This window comes from Notothenia coriiceps, unplaced genomic scaffold (genome assembly GCF_000735185.1).
Source record: "Notothenia coriiceps isolate Sejong01 unplaced genomic scaffold, NC01 NC01_scaffold00020484, whole genome shotgun sequence".
NCBI lineage: Eukaryota > Metazoa > Chordata > Actinopteri > Perciformes > Nototheniidae > Notothenia > Notothenia coriiceps.
The window spans coordinates 218,375-237,686 of NW_011353185.1; the positions used below are offsets into that span (position 1 = coordinate 218,375).

The 19,312-nt window shown below is 45.5% G+C and overlaps 1 protein-coding gene across 1 annotated transcript in view; it reads right to left on the reverse strand.

The window, feature by feature from the left end:
* Positions 1-251: 251 nt before the first annotated feature.
* Positions 252-19,312, reverse strand: part of zeb1b (zinc finger E-box binding homeobox 1b) — a gene marked incomplete at its 5' end in the record, with an annotated part of 240,925 nt that continues 221,864 nt past the window's right edge. The window contains 3 exons of the mRNA XM_010779689.1: positions 252-2,162; positions 2,855-3,035; positions 4,614-6,268. Of these exons, the coding sequence (XP_010777991.1) occupies positions 1,450-2,162; positions 2,855-3,035; positions 4,614-6,268 (2,549 nt within the window). The remainder of the gene's footprint in view (positions 2,163-2,854; positions 3,036-4,613; positions 6,269-19,312) is intronic.

Sequence of the window (19,312 nt, forward strand, 5' to 3'; positions counted from 1 at the left end):
AACTTGATCCAGCCACTCCTGGTCCTTTCATCAGACGGGAAGCAAAAGAACGAGCAAGACCCATTGCTGGTATGATAAAAATCTGGTACTAAGCACACAGGCATCTTGTTAAAGTTATCTTATCTTAGCCAGCACCATATAGATAGATTATATCTATATGGCGCTGATCTTAGCTATCTCTTAGTGGAGGAAAACAATTGTGACATCACTTACGCGACTCTGGGATTTGTAGTCTTTCTAGTTGCGTATTTTTCATAGTCTTATATTTCAACAGTTTTACGACAAACTGTGACTTTTTTTACATGGAAATTATTTTTTAAGATTGAAAAACATCATGTGTAATTCATGTCACAATTCAAACGTGGTCGAAAGATAAGTTTTCTCTCTCCATTGACTTCAATACATTATTTTTCCGAAATAAGGACCCATGGAAGGGAAGTAGATGGGCGTGACTACGCCTTTGGATTTTACAACTTTTAGGAAAAGATTACAAACGTCTCTTTCCCTGTGTAAGCCTATGGAGACATGTTGTAGTTCCACAGTTTAGCCACTATGTCAAATATGCTTCAAAGCACTATTCTTTGTTTCTCCCTTGTTCAGTTCCTCATGCTAAAGTAAGCTAAGCGGCACCTGGCTGTAGCCGTATAGTTATCAGAATGTGGTCATTATCTTCTCATCTAACGCTCAACAAGTCAAGAAAATACCTTTATTATCCCGAATGTCAAACTATGACCTTTAAAAAAACACCTATTTGTAAAATGAAACGATGAGTCTACAGTCTAAATGGAAGTACATGACTGAAAAGGACCCCTCCCTCCACTTTTTCTTCTTAAGGCTCACAATCCAATTAAAAGAACATAAAAAAGAAACAAAATGCTAACTTCTGCTAGCATGATGGCGTGGTATATCTAGTGCGGTAATACTGAAGGGCTGACAACACAACTGCTTAATCCATAGGTAAACCAAGCCACTTGTAGTGCACAGGATTTTTCTTATTTTCCTTCCAACTTAATAAAATACTGACTTTTTTTTGTTCATTGGCAATAAAAAGGTATAGAAATATCTCCCAACTGTACAGCTTTTAAAGGTTAAAATATGAGTGATAAAATTAGTAACACTGATAAAAAGAAATGACCCAAGGTGTTTTAGTAATAAAACATTATCTAAAACATGTCGGCTCTAGCTTCCAAAGTCTGTATAATGCATTTCCTTCGTTTGTTAAAATTTGTGTTCGTCTTCATCTTTTTCTTTACAAATTGATTTTTCTTACAGGGAGAAATCGCTCTCCTGCGGAAAAGTCACTAGTATTTTTTTCAGGCACACCTGGATTTTCTACACAGTAGTGAACTGAAACGGACTGTCAGAGTGAGCAGACATCATCTCCTGCGTTCTTCCTCTGCACATGAGGAGGAATCTGATTGTGTCCCATTGAGGAGTCTGACTCCTCCTTTAGTCTCCTTCCTCCTCCGGCGTCTCCTTCTGCTCCTCAGAAACCGTCTCACTGTCTTTTTCTCCTCCACTCTCCTCCGTGACCTGCTCCCCTTCTTTGCCCTCTTCCGTCACCCCTTCTTCCGTATCCATGGCCTCCTCTTCCTGCATCTCGACTTCCTCCTCTTCCTGAATGCTCCCGAGCACCTCCGCCTGCCTTGTGTCTTCCTCCTCTTCTTCCTCAGCCACCTCCATCTCTGTCTTCTCCTCATCTCCTCCTCCCTCCACTAATACTCTCTCCTCATTCCTCTCTTCCTCATCCTCATCCCCTCCTTCGTCCCCTATCTCCACCACCTGGATGTCGTCCATGTCCACCGCACCGTCCTCCTCCTCCTCGCTCTCCTCTTCGTCTCTGGTGCTGCTCCCTCGCTCGTCCAAGTCCAGCTGCGAGGGGGCGAGGAGCTGCTGCAGCCGGCTCAGCGCCTCCATCTCAGCTCTGGCCTCTGCCTCGTTCTCGGGGCTTTCGCGGCCCTCGCCCTGACCCGGCGTCTCCTTCTTGCAGTAGGAGTAGCGGTGGTTCATGTGCTGGGAGTAGGATCCCGAGTGGGAGAAGCGCTTGCCGCACTTGTCGCACTGGTAGGGTTTCTCCCCTGAGTGGAGCCGCATGTGTTCGATCAAGTGGTGTTTGTGTTTGAAGGCTTTGCTGCAGATGCCGCACTCGTGAGGTCGTTTCCCTGCAGAGAAGGAGAAAATAAATATGTATCAACATCTCTGTTTAAAGTTGTTTGAGTAAAAAGGCACCGGAGGAAAACAATAAACACTCCATTGCACTTTGAAATCCCCCCTACATAGTTGCGTGAAAGGTTGTGAAGCCCATATAAGTGTCTATCATCAGAGTATCCAAGGAGAACGTTTCAAAACAATACAACAAAATCACAACAATTGGATAGGAAACTTTATCCAGGCAGGGAACATCTAGTTTCACCTTGGATGAGGTCATTTGGAGCTGAAAACTATGGTTGCAAGCCAGGTATCAGAGTAAGAAAGAAAAAAAAGAAAACGCCTCTCAGGGCGCTGACCTCCACTTGGCCACGGAATCATCATCTTAGAGCTACGCAAATCACTACCAGAGCCTGTTGCAACATTCGGTGCTTTACATGAGAAGCTGGCAGTGCAGAGGTGGGGAGTTGGCGGAAAGAAATTCTCAGACCTCTTCTGTGCATGTTGAGTAATACCTGCTGGAATGGAGGTGTCCACCCTTCTTTACGCTGGAGCTCAAAAATCCCCCTTCACTCGCACTCTGACTCATCTCTCAAACAGTGAGTGGTGGTGAGATAAGTTCCTGTTCTGTTTTATTTCAAAACCAGAGCCCATCTATGATTTGTGGCTGTGTCTGTGCCTTTGCTACACAAGAGTTTGTAATTACCTGTGTGTTCGTATTTGTGTCTCAGCAGCGAGCTGCTCTTCTGGAAGATCTTGTCGCACAGGTCACAGGCGTACATGCCGCTCTCCGTCTTCTTCATCTTCTTCCTCTGTGGGCCCGAGTCAGAGTCGTTCTGCTCCTCCACGGTGGACATACCATCTGAGCCTGGGTCCATCTTCTCCTCCTGGTGAATAAGACAAATCACACATGTATTGGTTGGAATTCATAATGACGCTGCTCTGCTTGACAATGAATGACTCTTGAAAGTAGCACTACTAGCAAACAACTTGTGTGAGTGGTGCATTTCTCAGGAACTAATACCCCGTCATTTCCAACTCATAGCTCTCTGGAGACATTTGTAAATGTAAAATCACTCGGTATTGTCAGCTTATTTGTGAGGAATCTTTCCCTTGGCCCGAAACATAACCGTGCTGTGCACTTAAGAGCACACCTACATTTTTCTCCTGTCCCCGGGCTGGTAAATCTCATCTACTGATGCAGTCAAAGAGGATGTGGGGCAATATTAAGGAGATGATATATACACAGAGCTCTCTTTTTAACAAGGCAGGTCTATGCCAATCCACTTAACACGAAAGTATAATACAACAACAATAAATCAATGAGGCAGGCAGAGGTGTGCTGTTTAAACAGATTCCAGCAGATCAATAAGGGCTCTGCAGTAAAGTGCAGCCTCATGTCCTCTGGGTGACAGCCCAGGAAGATCACTCATACACTCAGAGATCAACATCCATCATTACAGGCCCATTAGGCGTTCACACAATGCAGGACTATTAAGGGCTATCATTTTTACAAAGAGCTGAATTCTGACATTTCTATATATGACTTATTGATTGTACTTGGGATGGATTCATACTATCTATCATGTGCTTGTGGTTTCAAACAATAAGGATTAATGATCAGGACAGAAGAGATTGACTGATTGCTCCAAAAAGAGATAAGCCACCTTGATTCAAATCCACTTGCTTCTCAAAATGGCCTCCGGATTAGACCTTGAATCCTTTCCTGCACTTTTTGAAAATCAATCGTTTTCTAAGTTTCAAACTTTTTTGCTTTGGCTGGCCTCATGACCTCCAACAACTATTGTCTGTTCTGCACCAATGAAACTAAAGGGACCACAAATAACATTTCATCTCAAAGTACTATAGGCTGAGGATTACAGACAGTGGGAGTTCAAGCCATTGTCTGACATTTTGGGAATTGCTTGTAAGCTTTCTTGGCACCAGTTAGAAAAGAAGATTGATACTGCTCTCAGTAAATGAGTAACTGTCAGTCACTTAGCTTAGCTCAAAGACTGGAGACAGGGAAAGCGGCTACAAAATCTGCCAACAGGCACTTCCTTATTTGACTAATTAACAAATAATATAGATGGATAGAAGATAGAATCGGAGGGATGAAACCCTCTTTAATGGTCACACATGCAGAGCTGTTTGGGGTCTGATTTCCTGGTAAAGATTTGTTTTAAAGTCCGACACACCAATACAATAAGATTGTGTTTTTTTTCCTTTATTATTTTGCATTATAACTTCAGTGAGCTTTAGAAGTGCTGGTTTTGTTAGTTTGAGACATAGCCTTGCTAGCTGCTTCCCTATCTCAAGTCTTTATGCTAAGCTAATTTAGCTGCTGCCTGTAGCTTCATATTAAGCATACGAATGAGAGTTCAGCAATAAAGACAAATAACCAACATTTCCAAAATGTAACACTATACTTTTAACACAGACAGGGACGCTGAATGATAACGCACCTTTATTCCGTTGAGGTGGAGGGTCTCCTGGGTCTGGGTCCCAGCAGGGCTGTTTGCTGTAGTGGTATAGGTGTAAGCCAGCTGGGGGATCAGGATAGTCTGTTTGTTGTTAGTGGAAAGTGCCCTTAGGCATTGCATTGTGGTAACAATGTTGAGGGGTTTGGCACTTTGCTGGCTGGCGTACAGTGCGATGTGGCTGGCGCCCATGGCTAAGAGTGGCGATGCCTCCTTCTTTGTGCAAGTTAAGTTTAGGGGTTCATCCACATGGGTAGAGCGGAGGGAAGGAGAGGCGTTAACACAGGCTTTACCCACTGCTCTCTCTGGTCCCCCTCCGGCGGGCTTTGGCAGTGACAGGTCTAGGGGTCCCTCAGTGCTCTGGGAAGGCTGGGATGGGACGGGACCGCCAGCTGTCAGGTTTAGTGGCGAGGGAGAGGCCGGCGAGCTATGTGCGCCGTTGAACTCCGCTGGAGTGGCTTCTGTAGGGCTGTCCTGGGTCACAGAGGGGCACGTGTCCTTCCCTTGGACCAGAGACACCACACTGTTAGCTTCACAGGTGTCTTCTTCCTCTGAGGGAGGTGTTGGAGCACCCAGTGATATCTGACCCTCTTGCATTTTGTCAAACCACTTCTTTACCACATGCGCTGGCAGGCTGACTGAGTCAGAGATCTTGGCCAGCTCATCCTTGGTGGGCTCTGCTTTTAAGGCCACAGCCTTGAGCAGGGACAAGAGGTTCTTGGGTTGGTTACAGAGCCCGCCCTCTGACAGCAAGGCAGCCACAGCAGACTCAGACTTATCCAGACCGTTCAGCCTAAGGCCATCCTTGCAGTGCTTGAGGGCATGGAGTGATTCCAGCCCACCGGGACAGTTATCACACAGGAGGCAGGTTTTAGTGGTCTTTTCCTCTTTTTCTTTAGTCTCATTGAGCCGGGAGCCTTTGATGGTTAGATCCTCTGGGAGTTTCTGGCCTAGTGAGGTTGCCTCGGGCTCTTTCTTCATGTTATGGGCTGTGAGCTGGCCCTGGTTGGGGTCCAAACTGTAGTTTATAATGATTTTTGTGTTTCCGTCCTGACCCACAATAGGCAGACTGATGGCTGAGATGAGTTGCTGCTGTGTGGGATGGAGCATTCCAGTGGTTAGTCCCGAGTGCATTTGCAGCTGACCTTTGGCATTGCTTTCCAGAACCTGGCGAATGACGTTTCCGTCCACCGCCACTTTGAGAGCATTCTGTAGGTCGGCCAGGTTGATACTGATGGGTGACATCAGCCCCATAGTGGGAAGGACCACAGCCTGCACCGTGCCCTGCAGAGGTGCAGTACCTCCGTGGAAAACCCCACCGTTCATAGCGGCCATTGCTGCGGATGTCATCAATGTGGGCTTGTACTCATAGTCCACAGGCTCAGTCTTGATCTGATTGAGTGGCAGCTGCTCCTGCAGTGGCTTGCTGTGCTCCATCTTCTGCATCTGGGTGCGGAGGGCTGATGGTGACGTGGGCAGCCCTGGAGATGGAGCCTGGGTCTGGGTTTTGGCGTTCCCCAAGCGCGCTCTTCCGTTAACTGAGATGACGCTGATGCACTTCTTACTGCTGATGTGGGAGCTGTATGAGCCTGAGTGAGAGAAGCGCTTCTTGCAGTTGGAGCACTCATACGGTTTCTCTCCTGAATAAAAACCACAATGTGCATAGCAGAGAGAAAGAGAGGGGGTGGGGGAGGACAGAAGCAGATTTCCATTAGTAAATGAAGCTAAATTAGCAAGTTAGACTATGAGCGGCACAGTAGGAAAAACCTCTAATGCATTTCAACGATGCTTAAACGCTGATGTAATGGCACCATTGGGAAATTCCCTTCTCTAATTGCTGTCCCATAATGCCAAAAGATACACAACTATGGCACTAAAGGAAGAGCATACAATGGATTGAAGCACAATGAAGGATATCTAAACACAGGGAATTGCTAAATCATCAATAGAAAAGATTCATATTGGTTTAATGTACACTGAGAGATATCTCAGTGTACATTAAACCAATACAGATAGTGGCCAGCAGAGAATCATGGCACACACACACACACACACACACACACACACACACACACACACACACACACACACACACACACACACACACACACACACACACACACACACACACACACACACACACTCTACGCTCCGCTCTCTGGAGAGGCTTGGCCTTCAGACTGTGCTTAATATCGCAGCAAATGAGCGCCTGCATGTGGGAGCTGAGCGTTCTTCCTCCACATCACATGAGCTAGCTAGTCTAACGAGCACTAATTACCAAGCAGCGGCTTATAGGAAGTGTAACCTGAGGATGGAGTTAAGGATGCAGGAAAGCTTCCTACCCTCTTTCTGTCCCTGCATGCTTCCTGAAGTGGATACCGGAACTGAGTAAAGTGTGTCTGTGATAAAACCCGAGCATTATTCCTCTATGGATGTGTTAGTGTGCCTATGTGTATCATTACAGGGAATAATTACAAGGGAGAGCTATCAGCTAAAAGCAAAGTTACGCTACTGTGGTGGTGTTTACTGGGCAGATGTTTTATGGATTGATTTAAGCACTCCTCCAGCTTAGGGGAGATTTGAGAATTGTGTTTTGTGAATTGTGCTGGTGTTGAAAGACGGGGCCAGCTGTGTGCTCCCTCGGAGAGGGGAACAGGTGTAGCACATCATGACTCACAGACGCACAGTGAATACCAGTTCTCTAACATTGGGCTTCCTGTGGTGCACCTTAACAAAGCCATGAGACAATACGAGCGCGGTCGTTTGTTGCTACGGTTATTAAAGACCATTCGAAAAAACTTCCCTCTATAAGAAACCCTGGATAATAGATCGTTCAGAGAAAGAGGCTGGGTGTTATGTGTGTGTGTAAGGCAGAAACCAACAGCTGCTTCTTCTTTTTTTTTGAAATTGTGGAATTCTCATCATAAAGTGGAGGGTCAGAAACACATTAGGGGCTGCTAACCCCCACATAGCACGCAGCTTTTTCCCACGACCAACAATACCCCGTAGACACATTTGCTACATTTTCTCTTCTTTAGAAAAAGTTTGACATTGTGGGAAATGTTTCAATGAAGTGTATTTTTCACAGTTGTGTTGGCTCTTGACAAGATATTGCACAAACATTGTTGCATGTGGGAAATTGCTGATCCGTCTATGTTGAGCCCCCTTCAACTCAAAGGCAGCATCCAAACACACCTCTAGGCTACTAAATGTTGAGCATGTGTGTGAAGTGAAGTCCCAGTGGGGGGCCTGTGGTGCAAAGGTAGTACAAGCGGTTGTTTTCAGTGTGTGTGTGTGTGTGTGTGTGTGTGTGTGTGTGTGTGTGTGTGTGTGTGTGTGTGTGTGTGTGTGTGTGTGTGTGTGTCGGCTCTTTGTTAAGCACAGACCTTGTGAAGCCAGAAGGGTTCACAGCCTCGCTAAGGCGGCTCCGCGTTATCAGGCTGCTCCCCTGACATGAAACACCACACAGGCCATTTATGTGCTGACGCAGGGATGTGAACGCACCACTGCACAAGTGGAAAATCAGTTCAGAAACCCCAGAACAAAAACCCCGTGAGGTTGTAGCAGGACATTCTGTTGCAGAACAAAAAAAAAATGTTTTTCCTTTCTGCGCTTTACAGTGTTTCCTTACCAAAGTACGTATTAGAACTAAGTCACCAGACCACCCACTCTTCTTTTTCCTTCGCTCCCTTCTCATCCTTCTCTGCCTACATCCCTGCAACATGATACAACGGTATCCCATGATGCATTTCCTGCCCTGGACGACCTTTGCCCCCACTGCTTCCTGTGGTTGTGCATCCACACATGTTTGTATCTTGGATGGGAGAGGCATCAGTGATAAGGATTTGCACAAACAGCTAAAATATTCAACAATCCCAATGAAGATGTTTCACTTTATCTCCGAGGAGGGAAGTCAGAGATTACATTCAAGGTATTTCCAAATCTGGGATGACTTGCTTATCATGTATTTGTGCCGTATGTCTCCACAGGACAATCTTCCCAGCTCTCTGGAGATTCTTCCTTTCCTGTCCAGAAGGGTGGCTCACTTTTAACCTCACGTGGTGACATAAAGCATCAGGAATGTAGGTGTTCCTGTGTGTCCACTGTGATCAAAATGGATGTTAGACTGATTCATAGGAGTATGACATATCATCACTGCATGTTGGGCCAACAGTGAGGAAATTGGTAGGTGTCATTGTGCGTGAGAGCATTCGCTTCAGTACTGCCTTAGTGCCCTAACAGCCAGCTTCTCACTGCCTTAGGAAATGTTTCCATGCTAAACCCAGCCTTTCGCTGTCATTAAGTGCCTTTGCTGCCCCACAATAAAAAAGCTCTCCAGATCCACCCTGCCTATTCTCTGAGATTTAATCAAGCTCTACAAATCATCACATATAAAGGAGAAGCCCTCCCAGGTCAACACTCTCTCCACCTTTTTATCCCCTGGAGTTAGTCGGCCTCTTCTTAGAGAAAAGCAGGCTGTAGTTTACGGCACCAACACTGGGCTACTCCACTTCTGCATAATCATTTAGGCGTGAATGAGTAATGACAGCGAGCAGGGTGCCCATGATACCATATCATCAGGAGGAATGATTCAGAACGAGAGAAGCAGCAAGAGTGTAAAAAGAGAAAAAAGGGAGGGGAGGAAAGTGAAGGAGAGATGGTAGAGCATTGAAAACCCACCTTTTGGTTTTGGAGCGCGTTAGTCTCGGGAGAAGGGGTGTCAACGTTTTAATTTGAAGCAGCGCTGAGGAGAAGATTAGTGGGTGGTGGTCACTATTCAAGGCTGCTCCAGGGACTTCTCCAATCTCAGGAGTGAAGCCAAGGGATGAGGAGATGAGAGATGAGTGAAGTGTGTTTGTTTAAAGAACTGCGGCTTTCCCATGTTTCATCAGTCCGGTTCTGAGTGGCAGAGAGGATGTTGCCTGATGTGTGATATGAAGGCTATATACAGTAAGAGAGTGAGAAAGACAGGTGTGTGTGTGCACATGAGTGAAGGCAAAAGAAAATATGCTTGATCAGGCATAACTGTGGAGCGGTGCCAGCTCACTGAGCTCTTTCAGTGTAACTCATGCTTTTGAAGTGTTTAATGTTCACAAGTCCCGGCCAAAACCAATGACATTATTCTTCCTCCAACTTTCCCTTTATGCATGGAGGTACAGCTGGGGAGTAGCGATGAAAATGACAACATAGTCAGGGGAATATGTGGCTCCACTGTGCACAGGTCTGTGAAGCACGTGCAACCGAAACCTTGCAAGTGAAACTGACTGAGCTGAAACTCATTGGAGAGGAATTTCAAAAAATCCCTCCCTAAACTGAAAGCGTTAGCTAGCCGGACATTAAGGCATGCGCTAACTTTACCTCTTGCTAAATCCGAGCCCCCCTCAGCCTCACACATCTCTCACCCGTGTAAGGAACAACACCCTCAAATAAATATTTGAGTGGCTGGATTACATCTCATATGGGCCTGTCCCTGTGGTGCACATACTGTACTTGGCACAGTCGGACACGAGCAATGTCACACATACATATTTTTATGCACATGCAGTATGAGGTCAGAAACGCCACGCAGAGGCCTTGGGCACAGGTTGAAACACCAATATCCTTCAGCACCTGTGATTGTTGTTGTGGAGGGGCATGGGGTGTGACGTCAGCCCTTCCTGTGGCACTGAGCTGCCTCTGATGTCACTTCCACACCGTTTGAGGTAACAAGAAGTTCACGGCAGCCCCTCCAATGCCCACCAGTGCCATAAAGCTCTCCACTGGCTTTTTGGTTGCGAGGCTATTCTCTGTGCTTGAAGGTCTCTCCCTGTGTTGGCATTGTCTTTGTTTAATATTGTACTTCCTGCCTTAGTTGGAGACCCACCACGTGTAGTACCTGTTTCCTTACACTCTGGGTTTCACAATGAGACAAAGCCTGGTACTTATCTGCGCACAGACGTCAGCAAAACATTTCTTAACTTAGCCTGCTTCACGTCAGGAGGTCAAAATGAGACAGTACCGGTCAGAAAATTAATGTCGTAACAATACATAGAGAGGCGGAAAGGCACATTTTTATTTATGTGCTGGAGACATTTAATAAAAAAAAGTTTGTCTACCAGCTTAACAATGTTACGGAAAAGTTTCCAGTGTCATTTGGATGATACTAGTTGCATGAAATCCCTTACTGTGGCTTGTCTTAATAAACTGGCACTTAAAGTCAGATCTGGCAAACAATAAATCACATGCTGTTTTACCCCACTAGAATGATTGTACATTTTAAAGCTAAAAACTAGATTAAAAAAGCACTTGTGCATTGCAGAAAAGAGGAACACAAGTCTCAGAACGTTGTGGAAATAGTGAGTAGTAAGGTGACGTTTGTATTTGCTTTGCTCACTGCAAATGATATTAATAATACGTCCTTTGCGTCATGTCTCACCTCCGTCCCAGCAGCGCTCCCTGGGGTGCTCCTCTTCTGGCAAGGTGCTGTCGCAGTCAGCGCCGTCCGCCAGGCTGCCTTCCTCCTCCACGATGTGCAGCTTGTCTTCATCATCTGATTCTGAGCCGGCTTCCACCACATCACTGTAGTTGCTCACTGCACAAGGAGACATGGAGGACAGAGGTTATAATGACTGCTCAGATTACGTCTATTTTTACACACATTTTCATCCTTGATAAAGATAATAGGAGGTGTGTGCTTCTTGATTATGAGCACTAAATGTGAAAGGCCACGAGTCAGAGAGGTTAAATATATGTAGGATGTCATTTAAATGTCAAGACTATTAAAGGGAGGAGGGTAAGGAGCTTGAAACACCAATTAAACACACCAAAGTCCAATAGATAAGATGACTCTTTAAATGATCCTCATGGTAGAAATCGTTTTTTTTTAAAAGCAGCTTGGGCCCTAACAACAGAGCGAATGGAGGTCTCACTGTAGTCAAAGTGAACATTTGAGACAGATATGAACCCTAACCTCGAAAACTCCCAAACAACAGGGAGAAACCGAAAATTCACACTTAGTAACTTGGAGACACACAGACCTGGTGTGTGAGATCATTACAGAGCGGGCTGAAGTGGTGTGTGTGTGTGCTGCGTGGGAGTCGGTGTGACCTGGTCGCTTGTGTTATGGGCTGAAGGAGCCAGGAGACACAGACACAGGCGGCCCACAGAGAGGGTTATTACAGGGAGTACATTTCCCTGACCGACTGTCTGCCTCAGATGTGTGTGAGTGTGTGCTCCTTTTCATTTCCACCCAGTTCCTCCATCTCTCAATTCCACCTGTGTTACTTCCACCCACTCTCCTAGCATTTCTCCCCCCTCCCCCCTCCGCTCCATCTCTCTGTTCCACTGAGAGAGCTACAGATCCTCTCCGAGGCCAAATCAATTCTCCAGTGAGAGCAGCCCAGTCAGCAGAGGGCCCGGGTTGCAGCACTGAAACTACCTCTCCAGCTACTTTATCTCACATCACACACGGCTCGCATTCACTCGCTGAATATGCACTGCCAGTACAAAGCACCTGAACATTTTTTCTCTCTCTCTGTCTTCTTCACCCACCCCAACCCAACTCGCCCACCTCTTTCTGAAGTGGCTGCTAATGTTTTTTGTCAGGAGGAGGCGTATCTGGGAGAACCGTGATCCTCTGTTTCAATCAATGAGAATTGTTTCGGTGAGGTCTCTTCCTTTCTCTCCGCATTGTGCAGGTCATTACAACCGGTTGGTATTCACAGAAACTCGGTAGACGCGCAGGGTTCAGGCTGAGGGGGAGGCGGGAGGAAGGAGGTGTGGGGGCGGAGGGATGAAAGGTGGTGGAGGAGGAGGGAGAAGCGCTGTTATTTGGCGAATCGTTTGCGGGGTGAACACCGCTGTGCCGCAGCTGCAAAATCCTATTGGGTTCATCAGGAGAGCTATTTCATTCCGAAACCTCTTTCCTCTCTTTGCACTATTCCTCACTTCACAATATTATCTTTTTTTTCCTCTTGGATATGATGTGACTGCCACCATAGTGTAGTTTTCAAAAGATACATTCAGGGTTGACACACACCCTTTGTACTTGGATTTCTATCCAATAGAGCAATTAAAGACTTGCAAGCCCTCACATTCACATAAACGTATAATGAATTGGACTTATATAGAATTCTGCGACTGTATAAACTACTCTGTACTCTCTCTTCTCTCTACCTTACACCACCTCTCTCTCCCTCTATCCCTACCTCTCTTTTGTGTCACGTCTCTGCCAGGTGATGTATGGTCCATTCAGCAGTCCAAACAGAGTGCAACTCTTCATTCTGAAACAGAAGGTGCTTTAGGACGAGTCTGAGAGGCTGTTTCGGGCCACAGCCACTCAGGTGTGGAGCTGAGGTCAGCGATTACAAAGGCAACACTCTCTGTCGGCAGTGTCGAGAGAAAATGATCAAATATAAAGCTGTAGAGAGAAAATCAATGTTCTGGTGTGCGCAGACGGGGGTGGCAACGGCCAGCAGGACAATAAAAGTAGGAAAGTACAGCAAAGGGGGCGGGGGGGGGAGAGAAAGAGTAAAGGATGGCGAGTAGTGTTGGTGGTGTGGGGGGTGAGCAGAGACGGTCTTCCTGTGCCAAATGGTTGGCGGTGTTGAAACAAAAATGTGTGTTCCAACAGGAGATGTAACACCTAGCATCAACAAAGGCTGCAGTCCCTTCTGGCTGACCGGCTGAGCGTTTGGACAGCTGGCCTCATTAGCGCTAAGATGCTAGCACACAACAAGAGGACAACTCCTACGCAGCTGAGAGAAAAAGCATTGATAGGTGGAGGAAAGTTTTCAGGTTTTGCAGTGTGTTGAACACCTGAGGTGTGAGGTAATAACCTTTTGGCGGTGTCTTTGGTTTTAAGTTGGTCCGTAGCCTTTGGGCAAAGATCACACCTTTACAACACCCTCCCGCACAAAAAGCTTCTATGGATCTGGGTAAAACAGCTAAATCAATGCAAGTCCAACAGCTTCAACATAATACAGCTTGATTACAGCTCCACATTTAACAGCTTGAGGCAATAATTGTTCTAATGGCCAGCAGGGGGCGTCTCCACTGGCTGACAGATGGTTGTATAGAAGTCTATGAGAAAGACTATTTACCTGATTTATTGACACAAGTTGTAGCTTGTTGTTTTGTGTGTGACATTGCAAGTTTTAAGTTGTTTTCAATATAGCACGATGTAAATGTGTGTTCCCATTTAGAGGGTTAGGGTTGGAATAGACAATGAAGCATGTTACAATTTCACTGAGTTTTTCAGTACATGAAAGCTAATTTTAACTTTTTTGGCTTACAATGTATTTTTCTGCATTTGGTTGTACTTTGCTTTACCTTCTTGTCACCTGTACTTGCAAAAAACCAAACCTTTGGTCCACAGAGCAATGGGTGACTTCATGGTGAATGTATCCACTTAGTTTATGGGCCATAAAATACATCATGGTCTCAATTCCAAGTGTTGTGATGGGAGCAGACAAGCTGATGAAATGAAAGCCTCTTGGCATGTTATTTAGTCTTCACCTACACATATTTGCAACATGCTACAAATACTTGTTGTAGTTTACCATGCTACAGTACCGTAAGACTTCAGTAAATATCTGAAAGCTGCTTGAATTTTTCCACCCTCACCATCACTCCTCACCCTCTTTCCCCCTAACGAAGTTCCCAGAGTCTATTGAAAGATAGCGCCAGACAGTTCCTGTCAGCCACACTTAAATATGCCTGCTGGAGAGACGGCTGTGTTGTTATGACACCTGCCAGGCTGTATCAATTACTGGCAAAGGGGTGACTGTGTGGGTTACTCCCAAAACAGGCTCACCGTTACCCCATTTGAGGGGATCACCTTGGCAGACATATCATGGCTGATCTGTCAGTACAGAACATCAAGCGCCATGGGTCCCCTGACACAGGTTCATTGTGTTGATTCTGTCCTGTAATTATGTAAACTCGCTGGCACATATTTTAGGCACAGGCTATTTGATCCTGGCCTGATTGATGAAAACGAGACATTAGGAACTTACAATCACTGTGGAGTCGTGTTTGTACAACAGCAGATGGCTCGGTTTTGTGCTTTCATACACTGAGGCATGCCAGATTGGAATGGCAGTATCTCAACCTCTGTGGGAGTGAGCTATCTCTGTGCTTTGAGGCCCTCAAGGTGTGAGTGACTGGCTTAATAAGCGAGTTTTAGATGAGGACACAGCGAAACACATATAGTCTGTGAACAAGCACATTACCGTCTGAAGTAAGCTTTATCTTGATTCATTACCTATAAAGACATCTGTAAAGATATAAGTGTTATGTGCAGGCCGACAGCTCTTATACCAGATTGTGTAGGAGGTATGTCTGGAATGTCCAACCAAAACACTTTTCCCTGTCTTAAAGAGACAGATCAAAGGGTGTGCTCTCTCTGCAACTAATTTCAGCCAAAGGACTGACACGTATTCCTATGTCTGCTGTTGTTCTGCTTGTGATTAGACAGATTGACTCATCGTAAGCAGCAGCCACTATTTGTCTGCCCTTCTAACTCTCTTCTATCTCTATATTTAGCCTTGGTACTACAGGCTCTCTCATTGAGGTACGCCACTTATCTCATATGGAGCTCAGGGCCAGGCAGGCAGCGGTGAAACTACCACAGGCATCCTCAAAGAGTACAGACCCTGTCGTCACAGAGTCTGCCCTTGCGGCTCTGCAATGCCATTTTCTCAGGGAAGTCAACCACTACAAAAAAACCCAGCTCGAACCAAAGTAAAACAAAGACGTGCCATTCAAAACCTCAAGTATGCTGTCTCAAGGTGAGGTGCCTCATTCAGCGCTGAGGTAAACGCTGCTGGTTTTGTTAAAACAACAGCCTTCCTCCCACAGAGCCAGGAAGGTCAACTCAAGTGCCTATAGCAAAACAAAAGAATTGGGGAATTTTCATAGTTCACAGGCTGCTTCAGCCTCGCTCGGCCGTTTGGGTCAAGCAAAGGCTTTTTTGGTCCCAGTTGCTCAGACATATAACTGTGGAAACATAGCACACAGTCAGTTAGCTGGAGAGGGCACTAGGGGTCCCAAGAGACTGTTTCCAAACAGCTAATGCCAAGTCTCTCCACCACAAGGAGGAGATCAGTCGCATCTATAGTCAGGCATGCCCTGGACAGTTTGTCCATAGAAATGCAGCACACAAACTCCCCAAACAACACCCAATGACTGTTACTCATTGTTCCAAGTAAGGCTGGGAGGAACAAAAAGCAGAAGCACTAATATAGAAAGACAATTGCACCAAGTATTCCTGAGAATTAGTCACTTGTGATTCGTTTCAGTATGCTTAACCTACTAGAGATGTAAAATGTTCTATTGATAGATGCAGCTATTCAACTAGGCAAATGACAATACACAGCATAAACAATTGGTTAGGATTATTCAATCTAAGAACTTCAACAACATGTGGAGCAGAGCTCTTTACAGGAAGCATTTCAGAGGTGAGCTAGGAGACAATGGGCTCTTGTCTTCCTAATGACGCTGATCAAGGTTTTAGCATGTGAGCTAATGGGCCTCTGCAGGTCACTCCTCTCCCATCTGATGAGCACTTTCCATAATAACACTAATGCTAATGGTGCTATTCTTCTGTTAATCTGCATGATGACACTTGGAAGTGTAAAGGAAGTCAGTGGTTGTTAATGTGTGTAAGTAAATAATTTAACTGCACCTCAGAGATTGTGGATTGCTTCTCAAAAAGACTAAACCTTCACTGTTATGTGCTTTGCTTATTGTGCAACATGAGTTTATTACTCATGGTTAGTCTCGATAGTGCTGCTGAACCTCAATGACACCTAGATAATAGGCTGTGTTTCTACCGAAGGGAAAGTCACAGCCTGTTCTGGGTACGAATCATAGGCAGGCAGGCCATGGTGTTTCTCTCCAAGGCTAATGAGCATGGTGATGAGCCACACACATTCTGTTACACCGGGCGTCCTCGGAGAGTTGCTGCATCTGGCTCCTCTCAGCTCTTCTAAATAAGGCCAGTGGGCTGGTAAGGACTGGAGGGTGTGATCACACCACACGTACAGCAATGGCCCCGCCACCAAGTTTACACTTGTCTCCCAGGCTGTGTTTATGTTGGAGGTGAAAGAGCCCCATCAACGGTAATAATACTGGAACACCTAAGCGAGAGTGTGTGTGTTCTGTATGTTAAGCCGGTAAAGGCATGCTTGGCATTTGAAGGGATTTCAATCATAATGGGTGGTCACAAGACTGTGGCTTAATAGCAATCACAGAAGGCCACAAAGAACAACTAACACATACCTTTACGGCAAAATGTCCTAAGAAGGTGCCTACAAAACTCCCACACATGCACCTAAACTCTATTGTACCCACTTACAGTATCTCTGCACCATCTCACCCTCCATCAGTGTGGAGACCTGCTACGGTTCTCCAACACTCAGCAGGTCTGTGGTGAGAGAACGCCCACCCAGTGAACCAGTCCAGCTATAGAAAGTATAGGCAGGTGACTGAAAAAAAAGCAGTGGTGTAGAAGTTAAGGGGAGGGGGGTTCAGAGAGGAAACACCTGCTCTAGATTCGGTTATGCCCAGAAAACCTGCAGTCATGCTTCATACTGCTCTTTCTTTAATCTCTCTGGTTCATTTCAATGTTTTTTATGGTTGATCTGGCTCATTGAATGCAAGACCAACACACCAAGTAATAACACACTGTGTTACCTGAGCCCTACCATGTATGTGGCTTGATATCATTTCCACATGATTGCACTGGAAACCATCTTTAAACATAAACAACACCAAAAAAGCAACACAGGAAGGCAGCAGCACACACCTGGGTAAACTGCTGCTTCCTTTCTGTTAGCGGCTTCTTCAAGTTAAGAGCAAAACTCTGTTACATCAGGCAGGCAACCAAACACAAACCTGGCTAATGTGACATTAGCCTCCGTCAATTCTCATTGGAGTGTCGCAGGCAAAATGAAATCACCCTGTCACCTCTGCTGTCAGACTCTATTCAGGCTGCAGTTACAGACTGATAGCTTTTGAAAGCTGTGCAGTGGTATAATAGTGTTGCTTCCAGTTAGACTTTGCCAGTTTGTGTCTAGGGTTGACATTTAGAGTTGAGGATCTGTGAGGAGAGAATTAGAGCCAATCTATCTATTGGTATTCAGCCCATTCAAATGTAGTGGGTTACATCAGTAGCATAATTACATTTCTTTGTTTAGTCCTAGCCACTTAAGCACTAATAACAGCAACATGACCGAGCCAGCAGATTCTGTTTGAGCCCAACATGTGTTAAAAATCATCCTCTCACACGTTAAGGCTGGACAATAGGCGCATGTATTCAGAGCTGTGATAATCATTTGGCAAGTGGCAGGCCAAACCGCTGAACCTGTTATATGTGTTGTCAGAAAACAGAATCCAATTTCACAGCTTGATCCAAGCTCTGTCATAGATACACATGGGTCAGCCGGCTGATCGCTTCCAAGCTATTGCTAACATACTATGAATGCTACCAGTCTTTTTACGCCTGTTAGCACTGCAGCATTTCTAGGGGATAACAGGGATCATAATACTACATTTGTACCTCCTTTATCATCAAACATAAAATATCTAATCCATCCTTTTATCATATTAAATCGCCTTGCTTGTTGTTAGTTTCCACTGTGTAGCATTGTAGCCTAACAGCTGAGCTGGGTTACATGGAGGTGAGTGTTTAAATATATGCAATGAGCAATAACGGTGTTATCCAACCTGCATGTGTAGCGCAGGTCTATATTAGGTTAGTGTAGCACAGGGCTGTTGCATTTTAGGAGCAGGTGACTGGACATTCCTGCCTGTATTAGGCTTGACACTTTACTGTGGGGGAGTACAGAGTAGGGGGAATTACTCTGGCCTATGAAGAGGGAGGTACATACACTGACTAACAATTCTCCAACTGGAAAATCTCATTAAATCTTACCTGTAAGTATACCTTACTGCACAGATTTATCACTGGCTTCATTAAATACAACCTCGGTCTATTAAAGAGACCGTCACATATTTACGCTCGTCAATTCTTCACTCTAGTCGAGCCTGGGTTTGTTATGTAGATTATTACAAAGATTGCAGCGTGAGATGTGTGCATGCAATCAGAAAAGAGGGCAGAAAAGGTAAACAGAGGGGAACGATGGCGAGGTGGGAGGAGAGGAACTGCTAATGGCTTAAAAAGACAAAGCTGGCCTGTCACATACAATGCTCATCTGAACTGATGGCTGCCCCAGGGAGGGAGTGTCACAAACTGTCAGAGTGACTGAGAGAAAGGAAGACAGAGAGAACACCGAGGAGAGACGGAGGCTGGGAAAAGGAGACATAAAAGGTTGAAACGAGGGTGAATAATAAAATGAATATAAGAGACAACAAGGAAGTGACAGGAGGAAAGAGATAGAAATTAAAATAGTGATGGGCGATATTTACATTAGTGTGTGCATTCTCTGGGTGCCTGCGCCTCAGTAAAGGTCATTCTTTGGAGCTGTGGCTCTGCCTGACAGATGTCTCGGGGAGGGGACAGGCCATAGGGCAACAGACACACATTTGCAGATTGTGCACACACGTACAAACATTCACAGACAGGTGGAAGTGCAGAAATAACATAGAAGTGCCTTTTTGTTTATTGGTTGCATCTAATTTTACAACCGTTGCAAGTTCCCATTTATAGCAATCAGCAGGTCAGCACACCTCAGTGAAGCCGG